The sequence below is a fragment of the Pelmatolapia mariae genome, linkage group LG23, assembly GCF_036321145.2.
Source record: "Pelmatolapia mariae isolate MD_Pm_ZW linkage group LG23, Pm_UMD_F_2, whole genome shotgun sequence".
Taxonomy (NCBI): Eukaryota; Metazoa; Chordata; class Actinopteri; order Cichliformes; family Cichlidae; genus Pelmatolapia; species Pelmatolapia mariae.
In genome coordinates, this window is record NC_086246.1 from 28,296,023 (window position 1) to 28,317,060 (window position 21,038).

Here is a 21,038-nt window from a genome sequence, read left to right on the forward strand (position 1 = left end):
AATAAATATTTTATTTATTAGTTATTTTTTATCTGTTTTTTTTTTTTTTTTTAGTTTCACACGTGGTCTTGGCGTTACCACCAGCGGACTTTTACTTTGAAAACCTTAAGCAGGAAATTACCTCTGAACTTACCTGCTACGGTCGCTTTGACATCTAAAGCTTGTGTCCCGCTAGTGCGACGAGATGAACGCCACCTCCTGCCACCGCTTTGACACCCGCTGGCCGTTCACTTTTCCCGTTTCCTCTAAAAACCCTTCCGGCTGGTGAATTCGCCCGGTGCTCTCGCTGAAAGGGCCGCAGCGGTGACACAGACTTGAGCCGCAGTGAAAATGGATTGAGTCACGCTGCTAGAGGAGCCAGCAGTGGACTGAGGTGCGGAAGCTAGCGTTAGCCGGCTAGCCATGGAGGGAGGCAGAGGAACGCCTGACTTGGTCTCATTAGACTGTTTTCCGTAAAATGACTTGGTAGCGGTTATTCTCAGCCCAAAACCATGCAGCCCACGCACGCAGTTCATATTAAAGTGCGCCATCCGTGAGTTGCGCACACACCCTGAATATGTCAGCCGTCCTGCACATACCGCAGATACCCACTTGGCTGTCCTTGCATAGATCCCGTTCTGCTCTGAAGCGAGATCGTTCACTTTGCAGCAAAAACACAAGGGCTGTGCTGGTCCACAACACGCACATTTTCAAATAATCCGAACACTTCCAGGTTGTGATTGAACCCGATCTCGCCAAGGCAGAGCAAAACTAGTGTTTTATGTACATTTCCTAACAACCTCTTGTAAGGTTTGGGTTAAAGATCTTGCAGACCTTCCTGCAGCTTCAGAATTCCCAGACTAGCAGGTGGTCCCTCAATTGTATGGAAAGCGGTGCTGGCTGTTGCAGGACTTTTGCAGGTCAGCGATGGGAGGTTCGGTGTCCTGCTGCATCTCTCCTGGAGAGAGCCCCAAGATCCACAGGAGAGAGGTGGAGCTGGAGGAGTGTCCCATCACCACTACCGAAGATGTGAGCGAGGACACTGGGACATACCTGCAGCACATCAGCGACAGGGAGCTTCCAGATGGTGTGTGAAGATTAGTTTGCTATTTTTGGAGATGTGATTGCATGCAGTGATGTTGCCCTGTTCTGGTGCCGGTTTACTGCAAGTGATTCAGTTTAAATGTTTTACATGCTTTAAGAGCTGTTTACCATTAAATCAGCAGCAGCGTGGCAGCTCCTAGACAAACACTGTAGTCTTATATGAAGACTTTTAACACTTTCCTTCTACAGAGCTGGCCCAAGAGGCCAACCCATCCGACCACCCCAGAGCAAGCACTCTATTCCTCAACAAGTCTCAGACAGATGGTCAGTATTTCTCTGATGCTTTAATATTTTACCCCATTCTCTTCTGAAACTCCTACATCTCTTTGATTTTGTTTTTTATCCAATTTCAGTCCGCGAGAAAAGGAAAAGCAACTACATGAATCACGTAAGTTACGGGTCTGCGTGTTCTTCATGGGTCTTTTTGTTGCTGAAATGACTCACAGTCATACATCTCATTTCTCTGGGGTTGAATGTGTTTCTATAACCCGTTTTTCCCTCCGTTCTGTCTCTAAACATTGTCACACTTTCGATGCCAGATGTCCCCGGGACTCCTTTCTAAAAAGTACAGCTCGTGTTCAACCATATTCCTCGATGACAGCACAGTCAGCCAGCCCAATCTCAAGAGCACCATTAAATGGTAAGTGACCGCCCTCACCTCAGTCCTGCTGCAAGCGCAAGTACAAAAGAAGTTGGGACGCTGTGTAAAATGTGAATAAAAAACAGAGTTCAATGGTTTGCAAATTGCACAAACACAGTTTTGACTCACTTTAAAACATTTTAAACTTATCAGATGTTTATTTTGAATTTGATGGCAGCATCATGGCCACATTTAACACTGTGTAGCATCCCCTCTTCTTTTAATAAAAGTGTGGAAACTAAAAAGAGAGCTTTGCTGGACATTTGGGAGAGGAATGATGTCCTGATATAAGATTCTAGCTGCTGCTTTCAGCTGGTGAAAAGTTCAGCATCTGGACTTCTCTACCAGGAAGTCATGCTCTTGTAATACATGCAGTATGTGGTTTAGCACTGTTTTACTGAAATATGCAAAAACTTCCTTGAAGAAGCTCTCTGGACAGCAGCATATCTTGCTCTAAAGCCTTCATATGCGTTTCAGCATTGATGGTGCTTTTCCAGATGTCCAAGCTACCAATTCAATAGGCACTGATGCGCCCCTTGTACCATCTAAGAGGCAAGCTGGATGGTTCTGCTCTTCTTTAGTGAGATTTGACCCCAGCAGTGTTTCTGGATCATGTTCACATATGGCTTCTTCTTTGGATGATAGAGCTTAACCCCCATTTGTGGATGGCATGGTAAACTTTTAACAGTGATTTGTGGATGTTTTCCTGAGCTCATACAGTAATTTCCATGACAGAGATATTCCTGTTTTTAATGCAGTGCCACCTGAAGATCACGGGCACTGATTTTTAGCCTTGTCCTTTGTGCACAGATATTTCTTCCGGTTCTGTTTAATATCACTATGTACTGAATATTATTAGATATTCAAAGTCTCCTCATCTGTACATTATTCTGAATTTGTTCCCCAATTTGTACATAGGTTTTTGGGGTTTTTTGGAGATTACTAAACCTTGGCCCATCTTTACTTCTGAGAAACTCCGCCCCCTTTAAGATCCTCTTCTTATACACAATTATGTTACTGACATGTTGTCAGTCTACTGTTTAATTATTTGCAAAATGTTTCTGTTTGTTTGTCCTGAACTGCAGGTAACATTTAAAGTCACCAAATAGCTGCAGTTGTAAAGATCTAAATATCTATTTGTAAAGTAGAAGTAAAAATAAAAAGCTGTAAAAGTGAAAATCCAGCTCTAGTGTTTTATTCTTTGTTGATTTCTGTCTCTTGCAGTGTTGCACTGGCCATATACTACCACATAAAAAACAGGTAGGAAACGTCAGAAGTATTGTCTCTTGGTAGTGCAATGTTTTCTTCATTGTTGTAACCAGTACTTAGATATTTACAAACATTTACAAAGATATTTGCAAACATTAGTCATCAAGTTTGTAAGAAAGACTGCTTTTAGTACTTAGATGAAGTAATTAAAAATTAGCCTAAGTCCTATAGGAAATGCTACTTGCCTTGTCTTACTGCTAAATACATCATGCATGAATGACAGACGTATGCAGAAGGTGGATATCAACTTAAGTGCCAGATGGGTATAGCTTTTAAAGATCATCACTGGTAATGAGAGCCAGAGATTTAGCTCTGATTAACAAACCAGAAGGTGGCTTGCATCAGGTCAGAATTGCAAAAAAATATATATATATTTTTTAAATTAACAGTTTTTTTCATCTCATGTCTGCACATAATAGGTTGAAAATTGAGTTCTCTGTTTGCATCATCTCAGTTTGAAATGCAATTTATTTGCATTTCAAATGTAGTAACTGTCAAAACATGACTTTAAGGAAAGTAGGAGCTACTTTCCTTAAAGTCATGTTCTTGGAAGTGATCCAAGGATGCAACTTTGCCTAATTTAGGTCAAGTATGGTTTTTGAGTTTTATGGCCAGAGTCATAGCACTTGGTGGTGGCAACTCAAAGAATAGATACAGTGTGGTGAAGAAGTATTTGCCCTTTTCTGATTTCTTAGTTTTTTGCATATTTGTCAAACTTACATGTTACAGATCATCAAACTAATTTGAATATTAGACCAACATAGCCTGAGTAAATACAAACAAACAGTTTTTAAATGACTTCATTTATTAAGGCAAAAAAGTTATCCAAGCCTACTTCATCCTCATCCTGTGTGGAAAAAAGTAATTGGCCCCACTTGATCCACAGAACATGGATTGGATCCACAGTGAGAGCCATTATCCAAAAATGAAGAAAACTTGGAACAGTGGTGAACCCTCCCAGGAGTGACCGGCCTATCCAAATTACTCCAAGAGCACAGCGACAGTTTCACTTTTGGGTCACAAAAAACCCCAGAACAACATCTAAAGAACTGCAGTTGTCTCAGTTAAGGTCAGAGTTCATGATTCAACAATAAGACAGAGACTGGGAAAAAATGGCATCCATGGAAGAGTTCAAGGAGAAAACCACTGCTGACCAAAAGGATCACAAAGGCTCGTCTCACATTTACCAAAAACATGTTGATGATCCCCAAGAAAATATTCTGTGGACTGACGAGACAAAAGCTGAACCTTGTGGAAGGTTTGAGTCCCGTTACATCTGACATAAAACTAACAGCATTTCATAAAAAGAACATCACAGCAACAGTCAAACATGGTGGTGGTAGTGTGATGGGGCTGCTTTGCTGTTTCAGGACGACTTGCTGTAATTGATGGAACCATGAATTCTGCTCTCTACCAGAAAATCCTGAAGGTGGATGTCCAACCATGAGTTCATGGCCTGAAGCTCACGAGCACTTGGGTTATACAGCAGGACAATGATCAGAAACACACCAGCATGTCCACCTGTGAATGCGTCAAAAAGAAAGAAAGAAAGGTTTTCAGCGACTTAATCGAAATGCTGATTTAAATCAGATGGCATTACTTTGGCGTGACCTTAAACAGGCCGTTCATGCTAGAAGACCCTCCAGTGTAACTGAATTAAAACAATTGTACAAAGAAAAGTGGAGCAAAATTCCTCCACAGTTCTCAGAAACACTTGATTCCCATTCTTTTGGCAAGGGTGACACAACCACTTACTAGGTTTAGGGGTCAATTCCTTTTTAACATAGGACCAGGTAGGTTTGTATTAACTTTTTTCATTTAAAAACTAGATGTTAAATGCACTTATTATCTTTAACATTAAAATTTGTTTGATTATCTGAAACATTTAAGTGTGACAAATACGCAACAAAAAAACTAAGAAATCAGGAAGGGGGCAAATACTTTTTCACAGCAGGTGGCCAGTGTTGATGGTCAGTTGGAAAATCAAATTAGTTTTTTGGACATCAGTGAGTCAGATACTTAATAATATAGGAAACCAAATGTTTGTTAATTTGCACATCAGTGGTTGTAATATACAAAGTATTTGTAGGACTCAACGAAAGATAAATAATTGTTGTGATATCTAACACCATGAAACCCCAGTGAATAAGCGATGGTAGTTTCAAACCATGAGAAGTTACATATCACGTATATTTAACAGTGGCTTGTTGCATCTACAGAGATTCAAACCGCTCGCTGGATATATTCGACGAGAAGAAGCACCCTCTGTCGGTGAGTTGAGGTGGTTGATTACACCAAGCAGTGATATTTGCTGTATTAGTGGACCACTGATGATGACCTTCTGCCCAACAGCGAGAAAAGGTTCCAGATGACTACTCTGTGGTTGACCCAGAACACAAACTCATCTACCGCTTCATAAGAACGCTCTTCAGCTCTGCTCAGCTCACCGCCGAGTGCGCCATCGTCACTCTGGTAAGTTCAAACATCCACTACACTGCAGAAAGTGTTGAATGATGTAAAGAAGTATTGAGAACTATCACCCTTTCTGCTTGTGTGAATGGATGGGTTTCTTCTGCCTTAGGTGTATCTGGAAAGGCTGTTAACGTATGCTGAGATGGACATTTGTCCTTGTAACTGGAAGCGCATTGTTCTTGGTGCCATCTTACTGGCCTCCAAGGTCTGGGATGATCAGGCTGTGTGGAATGTCGATTACTGCCAGATCCTCAAAGATATCACCGTGGAGGACATGTAAGTATTACAGTAGTTTTTGTATAGCACTGCCAGATCTACAAAATGACCTCCAGCAGGCCACTCGTGTCAGTGTCTCTGACCAGACCATCATAAATAGACTTAATGAGGGTGGCCTGAGGGCCTGACATCCTCTAGTGGGCCCTGTGATCTCTGCCCGGCACTGTGAAGCCCGATTAGCATTTGCCATAGAGTACCAGAATTAGCAGGTCCATTACTAGCGCCCTGTGCTTTTCACAGATGAGAGCAGGTTCCCCCTGAGCATGCGTGACAGATGTGAAAGGGTCTGGAGAAGCTGTGGAGAAAATTCTGCTGCCTGTTCAGCATGACTGGTTTGGTAGTGGGTCAGTGATAGTCTGTGGAGGCATATCCATGGAGGAACGCACAGAGCTCTACAGGCTAGGCAACAACACCCTGACTACCATTAGGTATCCTTGGACCCATTGTCAGACCCTACGCTGTTGCAGTGAGTACTGGGTTCCTCCTGATGCACAACAGTGCCTCATGTGGCAAGAGTATGCAAGTAGTTCCTGGAGGTTAAAGGAATTGATACCATTGCCTGGCCCGCACGTTCACTTGACTCACTGTTTCATTTTCACTTTGAATTTAGCCCTCTATAGGTTGATTATTTTAATTTCCATCAAAGTGGCATTGTGGTTTTTTTTTTTTCTGAATACCAGTGCATAAGTGTATAGATATCCAGACGTGCTTTTTTCCCCCCATTGAGAAGTGTTCCTTTAATTTTTTAAGCAGTGTAGTTTCTAGTTCACACAGTGCAAACACACGGAAAGTGGGGACCACCTCTAAGAGTTATAGGAAAGCCCTCAAAAGGTTCCTGCAGCCTGGAAAGGACCTTTTGTTTTTTAATAAAAGATCGTGAACCTTTCCGAACTGTTTTGCAGGAATGAGATGGAGCGTCACTTTTTGGAGCTGCTCCAGTTCAACATTAATGTCCCAGCCAGCGTCTACGCCAAGTACTACTTTGACCTGCGCTCACTGGCTGATGACAACAACCTCAGTTTCCCTCTGGAGCCACTTAGTACCAAGCGGGCCCAAAAACTAGAGGTGAGTAATTTTCCAGGGCTGATTTTATTTTGCAGTTTGGAAATGTATATATTCCAACTGCTGAACTGATAAAGTAAATGTTGGTAGAACTTGTTATGCTGTGGCTGCTCTGCTTGTTCTGTCGTAACAGTTTGATGCTTCTTCTGATTATTATTGTTTTTTATTGTTATTATCTTTCTCTTTTTTGTAGGCTATCTCCAGGCTATGTGAGGACAAGTATAAGGACTTGAGTAAATCGGCCATGAGAAGGTCTGTCAGTGCAGACAACCTAGTTGGCATCAAGACTGCACAGGCCGTACTCTCTTAAGTCTGTGACAGCCATCTATCATTGGAGCAGACTGCAAGATCTACAGGATATGATGCCACACATGCTGAGAGACATTTCCAAAGTAGATTGCATTAATATCAGCAGCTGATAAGTTTCATTACAAAAGCTTATGTGCTCATTTTGGAGAGGAACAAACGATTTACCGTACAGTATCACTACAATATAATGAAATCAGTCTTTATGTGTTCATTACAAGGAACTTTGGCTAACTGCCTTTAAAGCATGGTGATATGGTGAAAAATATGTTGTATTTTAAGGGTGGATGTCTACAGCTGGAAGGAATCAGCATGAAAGCACTACCAGAAGCCACACATAACCTTTTTTTCCGTCTTTTTTTTTTTTTTTTTTTTTTCTTCTTTACATCATCCAGTCTTTTGGGGAGTAGGATCTGGCTATGGCCGTCTTCTTCCACCAAGCAAACTCCCTCTCCTATATTCAAATGATGACAGACTGTTTTGGAGCTACCCTGTGGTGTAGTTCTGCACATGGACAAAGAGTAGACTTTATTTTGCTTACTATGTAGGCCCCTATAGCTGTGAAATGTACAAGATTTTATTTAATTTAAATAAATTTCACTCGCTGTTTCAAATTCATGCTGTTTAAGTGGGAAAGTGTATCATGGTGGTTTTTTGTTCGTGGAAGATGTGAGCTTTCTCAAATTGATCATTTCAGTGCACCTCTAGCACAGAGGTGGTGACGGTGCAGAGCTTGCCCACAGCTTTGAGAACCAAACCTTGCATATAAGGTATAAGTTAATAGCGTAAGATATAAGGTCTTGTGTATGATATGTGGCAGAATGTAAGGCAAAAACAGAGTTTATACAGTAATAACCTGAAAGTCAATATTTGGTGTGACCACTTTTATTCTTCAGCACAGTCTGAACTCTGTTAGGCAGCTTTCTTGTCATTTCTTTAAGTCGTCTTCAGGAATAGTTCTCCAGGCTTCTTGAAGGACATTCAAAGCTCTTCTTTGGATGTTTCTCCCTTTTGTTCTGTTCTCTGTCAACATGATCCCACACTGCTTCAATAATGTTGACGTCCAGGCTCTGGGGAGGCCAATCCATGACTGATCCATCCACTGTGTGTTTTTCTCTCCAAGTATGATTTTACTGCATTGGCATTTTGGTTTGGGATCATTGTTGTGCTGGAAAATGAAGCTGTTGCCAATCATGTTTTCCAGATGATATTGCATGGTGGATCAATATCTGATGGTACTTTGATAAATTATTAATTCAGAAATTTTGACAAGATCTGCAACACCACTGGCTGACATGCAGCCCTGACAGAACCTCCACCGTGTTTCACAGATGGCTGTAGACACTCAGACAGCTGAAAGTCCGGAGGCATCTCTCAGGTCCTGTGTCAGGTCTTTGCTGGATTTCTTTCCTGTTTCTTAAGGACATGAATTTATGTTCAACTGCTGATAATGTTTAGTCCTGATACTTCAAATTTTCCTCAGTTTTTTTAAGAACACACTACACACCATGCTGGGATATAAAATACAATTTTATGTCAAATTTTGTTATCTTTGGCATTTTTCATAGCTTCAACTAAAGAAATCGAACAAATTTATTATGTTTTTTTATTATGTTTTCACAACACTGTTTTGAAGAATTGAAGAAATGAGTATAGACTTGAGACTTTTGCTCGTGTTTGTACTGCTGTGCATCGTTCACCAAGAGAAGGTGATGCATTTCTCTTGCCATAAAAATTTGGTATGAAGGAATAAATATGATTCATATGAAGCAATTCGGAGACCCAAGACATCTGGCTAGCACGCGGGAATCAAAAGTAAGGAGTCCTTTTGAACAAAAGCAAGAAAGAGAATCCGATGTGGACAAAAGATTGGTACTGATTAGTATCTGGCTGCTGGTTTCATGCACATACTGGCATCGTCTTTTCAGAATGCATGCATGCCATCCGTAATTTCTCTACCTGAGAAAATTGTACAGGTAAGGCCTTTTACCCTGGCAGGTGCCACTTTCCCTTAAACTGCCCCTCATATCAGACGGGCCACTTTGCTGTTGCAGGGCCTGGGTAGAACACTGTCAACTGCTACGGTGGAATCAAGAAGCTACTTAGTGACTGCTTTTTCACAGTCTGGAAATTAAATCAACAGGTTTCTCAAGTGGTTTGGCCATGCTACAATGAAACCTTTTCAGAGTGACTGCGATTTAGAAACAGACCTTCAAACAGCTCAGTGATTCTGCTTTCCAAAGATTTTCTCACAGCTGTAAAGGAAAGGCTACTCAGTGAGACTGAGATTCAAGTTACCAAAATAAAATGTGATTAATAAAGCATATAGCATATTTTTGAAATTAATTGCTTAATGACTGTGATATGTTCAATATCAAATTCTTTAATCTCCATTTGTGGTCATGGTGGAAATATCTTGCATTTTAACTGATGAGGGCAGAATCATTTAGGTCAGTCACATGACTTTGCCATCACCACTAAGCTCCTGTTTTGGACACCACAGAACTGAATGTCCCCACAAATTTCTGTTGTCTCGTTTATTCACTTTCTCTGAATTCCCAAGTGGGATTTTTAATTAAAATATTTTAAGTTTTAGAACAACAAAACTTGAACATGTCTAAAGCTTATGTTAATTGCAGACTTTATGTTAGGCATCTAATGGAAAATCCATAAAGTCCACTGACTTTGAGAGAACAGAATAGGAAATTCAAAAATAACTATGTTGGCACCCTATGGGGTTTTTAGGGCTGCTTCTCTAAATACCAGCTGTCTTTGCTTCTAAAAGTGAGACTAGGATAGCAGTGAGAGAGAAGGATCTCTTCTCCGATCTGTTCACAGTCACGCCTCATCTATAGTCTTCCCGTCCCTGAAGTGCACCTGTTTCATAAGTTACAAAATTCAAGGAGAAAAATGATTGTTTTTTCATTATGTAACAATAGTAATAACTCATTCCTTTTGATGCAGTTGCCAGGTAACATCAGTGTCTATATGAATCGCAAGATACACATGTAGTATTTCTTTTGAATGGACGTTCAGTATACACAACACGGTATAAGAAACATCTAAGTTTGAAGGCATAAAAGTCAACAAGAGAATCCTTGATACCGATAAACAATTAATATCAAGTGATTATAGATATTTGAACATAAAATAGTACTACTTCTATTGAAAAAAAATATATGAGTCAAACCTGATACTGTGTGTCTTTGTAAGCAGGATTTTATGCTAAGAAAATGAAGTGAATGGTTACTGTCTCCTAGTAACCTCTCTCAATTTTTCCTTTTCTTTGGTGGTTCAACATAGAATAGAATAGCCTTTTATTGTGAATGAACATGTACAACGAACATCCAGCTGTAAGTAAACTGCGTTTTAGCTCTTCAAACAGCTCTGTCTTTAATCTATCCAATATACTACCCATGGCTGTGATCAGTATGGTGGTACGTGCAGCTGTTCTTCCTGAAACTTTCCTTCTTCTAAAAAAAAACCTTTTTTCTTGTGCTTTTTGTAAGTTTGCTCTTCTCAGTTGAAGTAAATTGATTCCTCTTGGTTCTGACATCTAGGTATAAACAGCTGCTGTGGCAATCACAGTATATATTCTACTACAAAACCTATCAGTTTGTGGTTTGGGAATCAGATGGCCACCCCTCCCCGAGCCTGGTTCTGCTGGAGATTTCTTCCTATTAAAACAGAGTTTCTCCTTCCTACTGTCACCAAGCGCTTGCTCAAAGGAGGTTGTTTGATTGTTGGGGTTTCTCTTGCCTGACAACATAAAGCACCTTGAGGTGACTGTTGTTGTGATTTGGTGCTATTTAAATAAAACTGAATTGAAGTTGAACTGCATAGCATAGTTTTGTACCCTGTGTTGTATTTTCCTTTCCCAGATGACCCTGGTGTTGATGGCTGTAGAACGCTACGTATTCATTTGCATTGGCATCCAGCCTCAGGATCATCACCGACTGCAGTGTTCACATTACCATAGGACTCATTTGGATGGTCAGTGTGGCAGTGAGCTTTCACTGAGTGTTGATGCCAAGCAATTTAAAGCATGACTTCCAGCAGCAAACCACCGGACTCCTGCACAATGCTGTCACTATAAAGGAACATATCACATGCCGCTTTCTGGACCTCATACTGTCTTAATTTTTTTTTTTAATTTTGTGAGACTCTCTTTTTTTTATTGTTTTTGCTGCAGTTGTCATCAAAGATATTTTTTGTCATTTTTACAATGATAGTGAAGAGAACAGCATCCTCCTGTAGGATGATCAGTCCCATAGTGGCACCAGTGTTTTAAAATAATAGGTTTTTGCATCAGTATAGCTTTTCTTTCCATCTGGAACCCACAGATTAGGCAGATAGTCTTTCACCGTGAATCCTACTCTGCAGTGATGGCAGAGGTGGATTGACTGCAGCAGAGCAGGCATGCTGACCAGATTCGAAAGGAAACATGTCAAGTTGACCAGAAGAAAGAAGTGGAGATGGATAACATGGCGACTACACCTACACAACTAAACCGCTGACAGTCATTAGGTGTGTGAATGATTTCTTTCCTTGATTAATGCTGTATATAAGGAGAATGATGTTATGACTGAATGGCAGTAATGGACATTCTTGGTTAATGGGACATAATAAATGAATGAAATTACAAAGCCAGTAGATTATTTTATTGCCACAGAATCAAATACTTCTGTTTTGTGAAAGCTACTGATATCTATGGAAGCTAGTTTCCAGCACAGAAAAAAGGAAAAACAATTGCCATCACCAAGTCAAAGTTTCCAGTTAGTATCTTGAAATTTTGACTTACACAGAAGTATGTATTTGTCCTTGTTCATTATTTCATTCACTTTGTTAAATGTACCAGTACTACTGGCAGCAAAACAGACCAAAAGCACGATGCTACCAAAGCCTTGCCTTTACTCCTCCAAATACACCTCTTGTATTTGTTGCCAACGTCTTATCTGAGCATAAGACCTTTCTCCAGAAAAGTCCTATCCATGTGGGCAGCTGCAAATTTCAGCTGGGCTTGATGATGTCAGTTTTGGAGCAGAAGCTTCTTTCTTGGTCGGCACCCTCTCAGCCCATGATGATGGAGAACTGGCTTCATTGTGGACAATGACATTGATGTTCCAGCAGTTTCAAAATTAAGGCTTAAGCCTCTGCGGTTTCTGAGTTGTTCCTGAATATCCTAACCAATTTCCTCTAATCTTGTGTGTTGACACATCAGAATAACTTGTAATTAGGTACAGTTGTTTAGAAATGGCTCCAAGAGATCTTCCCAACTTGTGTAAATCTGCAGTCCTCCTTTTCAGATTTTCACGGAGTTCCTTGGACTTTCTCATTGTTCTGAGTATTGATCAGTCCGATGACTACTGTGAAACAAATCCTTTTTATGCTGCAACGAGAAACTACCAGTTGTAGTCCATCATGATCATTAACGAGAAGTTAATAGGCCTTGGTCCTTTCAAGTGAAAATACAGTGTAGAACCTTCAGCAGCACTTATTAAAAGATTCAGGTTTCTATATGTATATATTTGAATCTATATGCACACATTTGTACATGATGGGTGAATGTACATTTCTTATCATAGCTATACATACATAAATTAAATGTCTTAAATTACATACAAAATATGATTATATGGATGACAGTGCCAGCTGAATTTGATTAGTCCAGCCCTCTTGTCCAGACTGAAATGCCTGCATGGAATGAACAAGTAGTACCCATTTATGACCTCTAAGGGGCAGTGCAGCAGCGTGTAAGACAGCTGAGCTGACTGCAGGTGTGAGAGTGGTCCATGTGTTAATGCGACATCCTCCTGACTCTGAGTTTTGGTGCAGCTTGCTTGTATCGTCGCCAGACCAGAGGATAGCGACTCAACCAGGCCTCTTTCGTCCAAGGAGCAAAAATTTGCTGATGCCTTTTTTTTTTAAGCGCTTCTAATGATGCATTTTTGAAGTAGCATTAGTGACCAATAGGCAGGATGCATGGTTAGATGTTTCCATTAGTATAAGACACATCTTACTCAAAGGTAAATCTTCTACCGGATTTTATTTAGGTGATTCTATTGAAGTCTATTGTTACATCTGCACATGCTGATGAGATTTTTCTTGTATTTTGTTGACTGAATAAGCGCAGGATTCTATATGACAACATTTAACCTTTTCACAACCTGAGTACCATCCTCGGTGCATCCTGTAAAGCTCATATCAGGGTGGGTACAAGAAAACTGTCATAATCTGAGATGAACAGTGTGTGTGCATGTACGCCGATGACTGTGTGTGTGCATGTGTGTGTGTGTGGACGTCCTGTAGGGATCATAGTGCCAGTGCAGCTTCATTAATCTCCCAGCATCGTGGGACTTGTCTGAACTCTAAAAGAGGGCTAGAGAGAACACGTCGCAGCCCCAGGGAGTCACTCCGTTTACCCTCCACACACTCAGGTCACTCTTCATATCACACACTCTTCAGCTGTACAATGTCAAAGCAGTGCTGCTGCTGATCTGCACAGAATGTTTGCGACGAGGGTATTGCTGGTGCATTTCTGTGTTTTTCTGTGCGTGGAGTGATAGTGTTGCTGTGATGGTTTCTTCAAGCAGCAAAAGGCAAAACTGTGGCACGACTAGATCATAAATGTTTATTTCCCTTGAATAATGGATATGAAACTAGGTATAATGATTACATTATGAAATATACTCCTATAAATGTTGCTATGAATATCTCAAGATTTGCACATCAGTTAACATAGAGCAAATCAGAGTTAGACCAACATATTATCAGGATGTTTACCTATTGATGAAAATTGAATGTCTTTCAATGTATTCCTGCTCAAGTACGAATTCATATGCTTTCCTTCCTTTCTTAAAGCACTGCAGATTAATGCCAAGTGTATTGACCACAAATCCTTTTCCCAACAGCACAGTGGAAGCCACTTTCCCATGTGGAAGATAGATGAGGAAATAGATGGCACTGTTAATTAAGCTGGCCTGGGAGGATGTAACTCACACGGCTTCCATGCTGCTCTGATCCACCTGCCAGTCCCTGAAAAGGTGCCTCTGCAATTTGCACATGGCATGTTGGTGTTTATGATAACAGCTTCTTCGTGAATGGTAATTAATTACACCACAGTCGCATTTCAGATAGGACCTTTATACAGACAACATAGTTTATATGTGTCTGCATGCCTCTATTCTTTTCATTTGCATTGGTGGAAAGCAGACAGGACACTGAATTCAGGCAGAGCATGCAAAGGAGCTGGGTTGCAAAGCAGCTTGTAACTGTGGGCAGGCTAAAGCAGCTGAAATAGTGTGCTCTGTCTGAGATTTGCAGGAAGCTTTCTCTGGCCTTGAATTCATCTAACAGCACCAACATTGTCTTTGTCAGTTAAGTACATCATGTGTAATCTGCTAATTACTGTTTCATCCCTTTATTTATATTTTTTGAATTATTCCATTTCAGCAATCTTAACTTTGGTTTTGGAGATTATGTATCGGAATTTCAGGAGCGGGACCACGCCTCCAAACACGCTCCTTCCGGTTGTCATCTATATAGGTTCCCCCAGTTCTGCAAGCTGTTCATTCTCGTTTACGTTCCCCACCCTCCCTCCCTCCTTGTTCTCAACTCTTTAACTTCTTCACTCCCATTTAGTACACGGGGATCTGCCAGGCCTGGGAGCCGTCGACAGTCCCCTTCGAGGCCTTCCCCAAACCGCAGCTCAATTCAGGTCCAAGCATTCACCTTTACCTACTAAAACGCTGTCAAACCTAAAATGAGGACGTGGGCCCAGCTAGTGAATCTGTTTAACTGCCTGTGTTGGGTTTGAGGAGAGGGGCACAGTTGTAGGGGTAGCACATGTTTTGCCGACTGTCAGCTGGGATAACCAGTTACGATGTTGGGTTTAGGTAGGTTTACCGTAGCTGTTGTTTGATTCTCTTAGTTTCTTGTGTTTGATTTTTTTCAACAAAGATTATCAGTTGTATGGAACCAAAAGTTACACAAAAGTATTGTGGATTATAGTTTAAATAACAATTTTTAAATTGAATTTCATGTGAATTTGTTTCATGTTTGATTTTCTGCATTATTTTGCTTGAGTTTCTGATCCAAACCCATTACATGGCAAGTTCCTTCTCATGGCAACGCTTCCATTTCAACTTTGGCGCCCCACTGTTGGTGCTGCTGAGCTGGCACAGGAATGGTATTAGACTGCTGCTGGTTTGTCTCTCCTTTAATGAGCTTGGTGAATGATTCAAATCTTGTTTTGCACCCCTGGCCTCTGGCATCCAAAAAACAAATACCAGGAAAGCCTGTCTGACGCTGTTAAACCAGACATTAGACAGATGCCAAAAGACAGCTGCATCCAAAGTAGAGTCAAAAGCATTTTGATATTTAGGAGTGGAAAAATTATGGCTCATTCCATGTTAACCCACGAAACCATGCTGCAGGCCTTTACTATAAGAAAGATGGTAAAGACAACTAAAACAAAACAACGAAAAAACTCTTCCTCTCTTTAAAAATACTAAGTTTGTACAATTCTAACAAACTTGAAAGTCATTATTTGGTATGACCACCTTTATTCTTAAACACAGTGTGACCTCTTAGACAAGGTTTCTCATAATTTCTTGAAGTAGTCATCAGGAATAGTTCTCCAGGCTTCTTGAAGGACATTTAGTGCTCTTCTTTGCATGTTGTCTACATTTGTAAACACAGCACTGGTATGTGTTGTTATGCTTAAATGACTCATAGGTCAATATTATGTGGTTTAATAATCATAGAAAATGAGTGAAAAAACAAAACAAAACAAAAAAAACAGCCAATGTCCAAAGAAGGACTTTGAAAGCCTGAAGAGCTAATGCTCAGATCACTTAAAAAATACAAAACCATTTATACTTTAACAAATTCACTAACAAGCATTACTCTAACAACACATTTATTTACCTTCTTCACAGCTAAAGGTTACTATTTTCAGAGTACCTAGTTCCCAATCCATCCATCCACCCATTCTCTTCCGCTTAGCCTTATCAGGGTGGCAGGAGGGTTGGGGCCTATCCCAACTATAATAGGGCGAGAGGCAAGGTACAGCTTTTGGTATCATGTTTAAAAACTTTAACTTCATGGTTTTTTTTAACAGTCATCATTCAATAAGTCAAATGACTATATTTAAATGTTTTGGTCTAATAGCAGAAGAGTGAAGCATGGATATATGAGAGACATTGTAAAAAAAGCCAATTACCAACCATTTAATTCTCTTTTTTCTTCTGCAGTAAGCTGGCCATTGCCAAGGTCATGTTCATGTTTTAGTCCTTGATGTTTTGACATTACTTCAATAGGCAGCGCAAGGCAAAAATACAGACAAGGTAGTTTAAAAATGTTTTACAACACATAGGGATTAAATACCAATTTTCTTACATAAAACCATTTAATTTGAAGATTAATTTCTGCTGACAGTTACAACGGTCCTGACATAATTAGAATTAATGTTAAATCATAGAGCATGACCTAGCCTTTAGAAACATTTTGTTCTTTGATTATAAGGTCAAATACCGGTTGTGTTCGTCTATGATCTAAGGATGGATAACTGACATCCAAGCACCTTCTGGTCCTTCTTTCCTGTTCCAGTGTCAAGAGAGGTCCAACTGAACTAAAGGTGTGAAGAGAGACTTCGAAAGAGAGAAGTGCTGGTAGGTTTTGGATTCAGTGGTCCCCTGGTGATAAGCAGGGCTTGTGTTTTAATGTTCCTCTGCGCACTGTTATCAGCAGACGCATCAGAGTGATGATAGCATGCTGAGTAGAACAAAACTGTTTAATGGGCTAGAGGCTGAGCTGCTGTGCTTTGCTGGATCAGAGCACAGGGAGGTGCAGGTGAAATGGGAGCGTTTGTTTAACAATGATGGCAAACTGTAAGAAATCCTTTATATATCTGCAATAATCTTCTTGTTGTGTTCTTAATAAATTTGAGTTTATCTACCATTCAAAGTACTATTGAGCATGTAAACCAAAGCTACTTTTGGAATCTCCCTTATTCTTAAGTGTTTGCCGCAGCAGATAGCCCAAGTATTTTAAGTTAGCAGATTTGTATGCCAGACGACATGACATTCCTGACACAACCCCAAAGGGAGTTGTGTGTCCTTTTTCTTTCACTTCTTAGGCAAATGTGTAAACCACTACACTATGGAGTTACCTAGTATTGAGCATGTGAAAGTATTTGCCATGAAACATTGTGTGGCGAACATAGAGGAGACCCAGATGCAAGACTTGCTGCTAGCTAGTAACTATTAGCTATTAGCTAGTAACTGACAGTAACAAAAACAAGGCAGAGCAGGAGTTAAACAGCCTGAAATCTTAGACGCCAGAAAAACACACAGCATAAGGAGTCAGGGCATGACAGAGGACACAACAAAGAAAAGAAGCAAACTGGGGGTTTAAATACACAGGGAGAGATAAGGGCTGAAAGGATACACCTGGGGAACACAGCTGAACAGAATCTAACCATCAGGAAGCAAATCAAACATGGCGAGGGACTATCACAATAAAACAGGAAACAAAGACTAAGACACACAAACTTGGGAAATAATAAAATTAAAGTCATTTATAACTAAACAAGAGACATAATATAATACAATAGGGAACTAACACAGGGAAAATAAAATTACAAATACTCAAAGCACTGGGTTAAAGACCCAGGACCATGACAGCAGCTATATGTGCATGGGATCTATTTAAAATCTCAGAGAAACTTGTTGTGCACAGTTATTTTAATACCGGCTTGGAACTGAGACATTTATAATATAAAGTAAAGAGTTCAAAAGGGGTTTGTAGAACTGTAACATTTACAATTTGGCCATTCTGTTTTAATCTTGTTTCCGTAATAAATACACATAACACTATCCTAAAAATAAAATGTTTTCTTTCTAAACATATATTTAACACGGCCGAATGATGAACATGTAAACAATGTCAATAGCATCATGCAGATGTTTATCATATACCATTATCGTTACTACAACAATGGCTGCTATGTCCCTAGCGATTGACTTCTACTATCTATTGCTAGAGGCATAACCTTAGCCACTGACGGTAGAGGTCTATTAGTGGCTTGGGGAAACCCCTAGTGCTGTCTACCAAACATTATCAAAGCTGAAATGGATCTTTTGTTGACCTTTGTGACCAAGTGACTGTACAGTAGCCTGATTCTTCAGCTAAGAGACGGTAATAAAGCTAATGGAGCAAAGAAAGAGTAGTGAGAATAGGGGGAGGAGACCAGGGATGCATATTTTTCTAGTCCAGCCTGCTCTCTGTGACATAAAGGCTTCACGTATATGATATCTCGCCATCCATGTCAGCCTTTACCGGTGCTCTTCCATTTCTCTGTCATCCTCCTTCTCTTCAACTCTCTCTTCTTTCATGTCTGCATAATCCTCTTTTGTATGAATCGTTCATACACTCTGCTTTTTAATCAGGATAATTAGGCTTAGGCTTCTCCCTTGCCATTCCTTTCCTACAGAAGACAGTGGAATGTGTGTACTAAATTATTCTCTTATTACTGAAGGATAATCATCTAAAAATATTTAATAGCAGTGAAGGTTGAAGACGAGGCAGTAAGGAAGGGGTTTATGGTCCATGATGTCTTAGATTGTCCAGAACAAAATCCATTTTACTGACAGCAGTGCACTCGACAGCAGGAAATGAGACAAGGTTACGAGGCTGCGTCAAAGGGTTCTGCTCAGATTTGCATGAATTCTGCCTTTTCTCGTCCCATTTTCTCTCCTGTTCCTAACAAGATATTGATCAAGTGTAGCACAGGTCAGAATTTTCAGAAGCAAAAGCTTAAAAGAAAATATGTAAGGCAATGGAATAAAAAAATGAGTACTCTTTAAGAGCTTGAGGACACATCTTTTTACTTTTAATAAGCTTAAACAGCAAATAGATAGTTTTAACTCTATTTTTTCAAATTCAGCTGATTTTAGAGCAACATTTACTGGTTCATGGCTGTTGTAGTGAAAAAATCATTCAATGAAATGTGTCCTCTTGCTTTTTTTCCTTCTCTTCTCCTCAATCAAAGCCTAACATAATCCCGTTCCATTTTCTCGATTCACTTGTTTCATGAAAATAAAAATAAATCTAAACACTCCGTGAAAGGACTTTTTTTTTTCAGTGCATTATTGCTGAACACTTATGCTGCTCAGCAGCCGCAGTAACAGTTAACAGGATTAGAAATGGCTTACATAAACATCTCCCATAGCAACAGTGCACCGGCGCCAGGCGAAGGCAGGGGGAAGAGCCGTCACCGGAAAACATCATCGCCATTCTGGTCAGCTGAGCATCAGCTGGCTTTTTAAGGCCAGGCGTTTGCAGCAATGTGTTTCCTGTGTCTGCAAAATGTTTAAATAATCCTTTAAAATCATCAGATTTGGACACTAAAAGGTGACTGATTTATTATGGTTATACTTAAAAAAAATAATACATATACATCTTACATCTCTGATTTGCTAGAAAACTCAATGGCACTCAATGGATGCTCCTTCTATGTTCATGTAGCCCCTGTGTAGTCTCTGTGTGCTTGTGTACTTGAGTGTTTTGTGGCCTGCCAATGTTGTGACAGTTGGCAGCAATGCCTGAAGTTGTGTCCTATTGAATATAGTGGGCCTTTGGAATGGTTCATTTCCCATAATTCCCTCGGGAGAGACACATTTCTCACTGTCTCTCATGGCTTTGACTCTGAAGGATAGTGGAGGTCTCTCTCTTGCTTGCTGTTGTCCATGAAAAGTCTGTAGTAATGCTATATTAATTCTGTCAATGAGAGAGGTCAGACGTGTTGGAGCTGTTAAGGGGCTCAAGTGGAATTTTGTATGGACTTTGCTATCCTGCCTGCATAATTTTGTACCAAAAGTATGCAATTTGTACAGCAATTTGATTGGCTGTTCAGATAGTGTGTAGTGGCTTGCAATAGATATATTTAGAGTTTCCAGTGCCTAAATATACAGGGGGATGTAACCACATTTGGCATTCACATGCCCACAGTTTTGGGGTTATAGGAAGATTAATTAGCTGTCTGAAAAAAGGCCCAAAGCCCACTGAATAATAAACACTTTGTCACCCAAGAATGATGCAGTTCAGGTCACCTTGCTTTGTACTAAGATGTGACACCACATCAAATGTTTAAAATGGCAAAACATAGTGATAGAGAAACTATCTTTGAACAAAAACACAACAAAAATCCACACCACTGGTGGGTTAAACTCCCTCTTATGTTCATGTCTCCTTCTTGTGGCTGTGTGATTAATGATGTGACAGTGTTCTAGCACCGCACAGTCTATCAGGGAGGAGCTCAGGTGTTGGGACCCAAGAGATTACCATTTTGTGCTTAAAGCAGAACCTATGTTTCATCAGGGGTAGCATATTCGCCCGTCCACCTGCACAGACCTCTGTTGTAAAAGTATGTGGTAAAACCAATCTGTGGGCCACTCTCGATTGTGCTGTTGTTGTTTCATCAACCAGCTGCGAATAATTACGAAGCTCTGACACACAACGGCACTGTCTGTGCTGATTATTTTGTAGTTTTTGATCTGCAGTGTTTGTTTTGTGCTTGTCCTGCTCCCAGTGAACTCTGATGTCACGCCCTTTCCTATTCTGGCCCATTGTCAACCAATCAGCATTCAGCAGACTCCAGATTTTGGAGACAGACAGACACATTTGGATAATAATGAATGTGTCTGAACCTCAACATTTCCCATTTTTTCTTCTGGTGTGTCAGTGATTCTGCTTCCCTGCTGTTTCAACCCCTCCACCATCCTTACATCCACGTGCAGGCTTTCATCACACTCTATTTGTGGCTAGCAATTAACCTGGAGCTTGATGCCAAACTCCAGCTGCTTTCTGCTCCTGTAAAAAAGCCAGGTATTTCCAAGCTTAGATGGTGGAGACTAAAAGCAAAGGTAGA

General features: G+C 40.3%; 1 protein-coding gene across 1 annotated transcript; it reads left to right on the forward strand.

Annotated features, from left to right (window-relative positions):
* The first annotated feature begins 139 nt into the window (after window positions 1-139).
* Window positions 140-7,732, forward strand: LOC134620827 (cyclin-Y-like protein 1). Its single transcript, XM_063467138.1, has 10 exons — window positions 140-1,066; window positions 1,273-1,347; window positions 1,437-1,471; window positions 1,623-1,723; window positions 2,948-2,983; window positions 5,212-5,263; window positions 5,345-5,464; window positions 5,574-5,740; window positions 6,643-6,805; window positions 6,996-7,732. The coding sequence occupies exons 1-10, from the start codon at window positions 907-909 to the stop codon at window positions 7,110-7,112; spliced, it is 1,026 nt and encodes a 341-aa protein (XP_063323208.1). The 5' UTR covers window positions 140-906; the 3' UTR covers window positions 7,113-7,732.
* Window positions 7,733-21,038: the final 13,306 nt, after the last annotated feature.

Excerpts from the sequence above, each read along its gene's own strand:
- LOC134620827 (XM_063467138.1), top strand. The coding sequence starts at position 907 with ATGGGAGGTTCGGTGTCCTGCTGCATCTCTCCTGGAGAGAGCCCCAAG. Across the intron at positions 1,067-1,272 it reads CGACAGGGAGCTTCCAGATG|AGCTGGCCCAAGAGGCCAAC; the intron begins GTGTGTGAAGAT and ends TTCCTTCTACAG. Across the intron at positions 6,806-6,995 it reads AGCGGGCCCAAAAACTAGAG|GCTATCTCCAGGCTATGTGA; the intron begins GTGAGTAATTTT and ends TCTTTTTTGTAG.